General features: G+C 52.8%; 1 protein-coding gene across 1 annotated transcript; it reads right to left on the bottom strand.

Annotated features, from left to right (window-relative positions):
* Positions 1–384: 384 nt before the first annotated feature.
* On the bottom strand, positions 385–1,175 carry LOC141641900 (uncharacterized). Its single transcript, XM_074450543.1, has 4 exons — positions 1,030–1,175; positions 792–944; positions 612–704; positions 385–522 (listed from the first exon to the last, which is right to left on the bottom strand). Exons 1-4 carry the CDS (start codon positions 1,156–1,158, stop codon positions 385–387), a joined length of 513 nt encoding a protein of 170 aa, XP_074306644.1. The 5' UTR covers positions 1,159–1,175.
* Between the last annotated feature and the right edge of the window lie 1,072 nt (positions 1,176–2,247).

A 2,247-nucleotide genomic window follows, 5' to 3' on the forward strand; every position in this document is an offset into this window, starting at 1 on the left:
TTTTGCATTTCTGCATTTTCGCGTCCTTTTCGAGTCTCATTTTGCACTAATTAAAGGCCTTATGTGTATATAAAAATGTAAATGAATGTGTTTTTTCTATGTAAATTTCGGCAGCATGACGGTACAAACCGTTGTCTACCAAACTTGTCCAAAAGCTAACTGCGGTACAAACAACACAACCCAAAGAAACAAAAGGCACTCAGGCCGTCGTATATACAACAAAAAAGCAAGTGTACAAGCAAACTGGGGGCTTCGCCCCAAACAAGTCCAGATGTGCAACTGGGGGCTTCGCCCCAAACAAATCCAAGTCTAAATAAACTGGGGGCTTCGCCCCAAACAAAATCCAAAAATGTTCAAAATCAAGACTACAAAAACCACGCAGACTCATCGCCGAGCACCCTCCAACTCGGCAACCCTCGCCATAAGAGCAGCGATCTCGGCATCCCGAAACTCGAGCTCCCTCGACAAACGAGCCGTCTCCTCCCGGGACTGGGCTAACTCTCGCTCCAGCTCACGATCGGCCTGAGAACAGCAGCAAATTGGCTCATGTCAATCGATTCAAAACAAAATAAAAAAAAAATCAATCAAAAGAGATCAAATAAGGTTCATACCTGACGACCTCGACCACCGACAAGTGCCTCGATGGCGGTAGCTCGCAACCGGTTGGCCACCCTCCATAGTGCCACGAACCGAGATGGCGCAACCTGCGTTTTCAAAAGAAATTCTCAGCAAATTGAACAAGTTTAATCCAATGTGTTCTTACGCAAAAGGTGAATAAGCCAGAGGCTCACCCTCCGAATCAGATGCTGCCAGTCGTCGAGGCCAGCATCCGTCACAGCCACGTCAAAATCACGCAACTCGGAGATCGTCGTCCTCCCGGTCGCGTCGGTGTACTCGAGAGTCTCGGGATACACTGGGGGCTCGATGCCCGCCGCCTCAACCTCCTGCAAAGACAAACGACTCTCATTAATCGGTGATCTTTCATCGAAATTCCCAAAGTCAATCAAAGAGAAATAAAAGGATACTCACCACTACTGGCCAGTACGCCAACCTCCCGTAAAGGAATGCCGAGTAGTCCTCACCAGGCAGAAGGAGGTCGTCACCACTGGCACCGGCCAAGTCCGCCTCCCTCTCAGCCTCGGAAGGCTCCCTGAACATCGTCCTAGGAGGATCAACGGGAACCGTCAACGCGCCCGAGAGCACCGACGAGCCAAACGCCGCCTAAGTACCACACGGACCCATCGACGTCCACAACAACGGCCGACTCGGGCTCCTAGGTCGAAGGACCTCAAAGAACGAAAGGAGGTGCCTCGGCATACTCCGCCCAAGGTCTGGGCACCCACTGCAACAAGATAAAGACAGAGATCATTCCTATGATCAGATGAAGGGAAAGAAGTATAAATGCATACAAACGGGATACTCACGCTGCTCAGCTGAAGGGCGTTCACATCCCGCCGGTAGACATTGTGAGAAGAACGCTTGCTCTTCGTCCGGCACATGACCCAATCCCTCACCACGGGATAGGCCCTCTCCAACGGCTCCGTCCTCTTGGGCGCGAGGCCCGGGAAGTAAGAGTACACCCACGCCTGTAAAACGGAATAGTCAATGACGATCTTTCGATCTTGATGAAAGAAAGGAATTTATTTTGGTCCAAGGGAAGGTTCATACCTCCAACAAGAGCCTGTGTCCGACGGCGCCGGGGAGAAGTCCCCTTCTCCATCAACTCCGGACGAACCATGGCCCTCATGAAGCGGATGAGGACCGCAAAACCAAGCAAATGACCCAATCCCAACGCCCTAGGGAGCTCGGGTCGGCAAGAAATGGAAGAAGCTTCGTCGAATGACCTCTCACCCTTGTCTCCGAGGTAAATCGAAGACAAGAACCACCAAAGCCACGGGCACGAGCCCCTCGCTCACCGGTGCACAAGGAGGAGGAGCCGTCTCCCTCCCATCGATCACCACCGATGCCGGGGTCTTCCCCGCGAAGTAATCTCGAACATAGGTACTGGGTACCAAACCCGGCACCGCAACAGCCCTTCGGCGACAGTGTTCCGGCCGATCAACCTCCTCGCCTCGGCCGAATCCGCTCTCATGCCGGTCTCCGGCCACACCATCTCCTCGATCCCCGCACGGACTGAGAAATCATGCCGTAATCCTCCAAGGTGACTCCCACCTCACCAAAAGGGAGGTGAAACGTGGAAGTCGTATCCCAAAATCGATCCAAGAAAGCGCGGACCAGGCTAAGGTT

The sequence above is a fragment of the Silene latifolia genome, chromosome 2 (assembly GCF_048544455.1).
Source record: "Silene latifolia isolate original U9 population chromosome 2, ASM4854445v1, whole genome shotgun sequence".
NCBI classification, from domain to species: Eukaryota; Viridiplantae; Streptophyta; class Magnoliopsida; order Caryophyllales; family Caryophyllaceae; genus Silene; species Silene latifolia.

Bases quoted from the DNA above. Each gene is read 5' to 3' on its own strand.
- LOC141641900 (XM_074450543.1), bottom strand. From the start codon at position 1,158: ATGTTCAGGGAGCCTTCCGAGGCTGAGAGGGAGGCGGACTTGGCCGGT. The intron at 945-1,029 runs GTGAGTATCCTT...TTGTCTTTGCAG, and splicing joins TGGCGTACTGGCCAGTAGTG to GAGGTTGAGGCGGCGGGCAT. The intron at 705-791 runs GTGAGCCTCTGG...TTGAAAACGCAG, and splicing joins GGCAGCATCTGATTCGGAGG to GTTGCGCCATCTCGGTTCGT.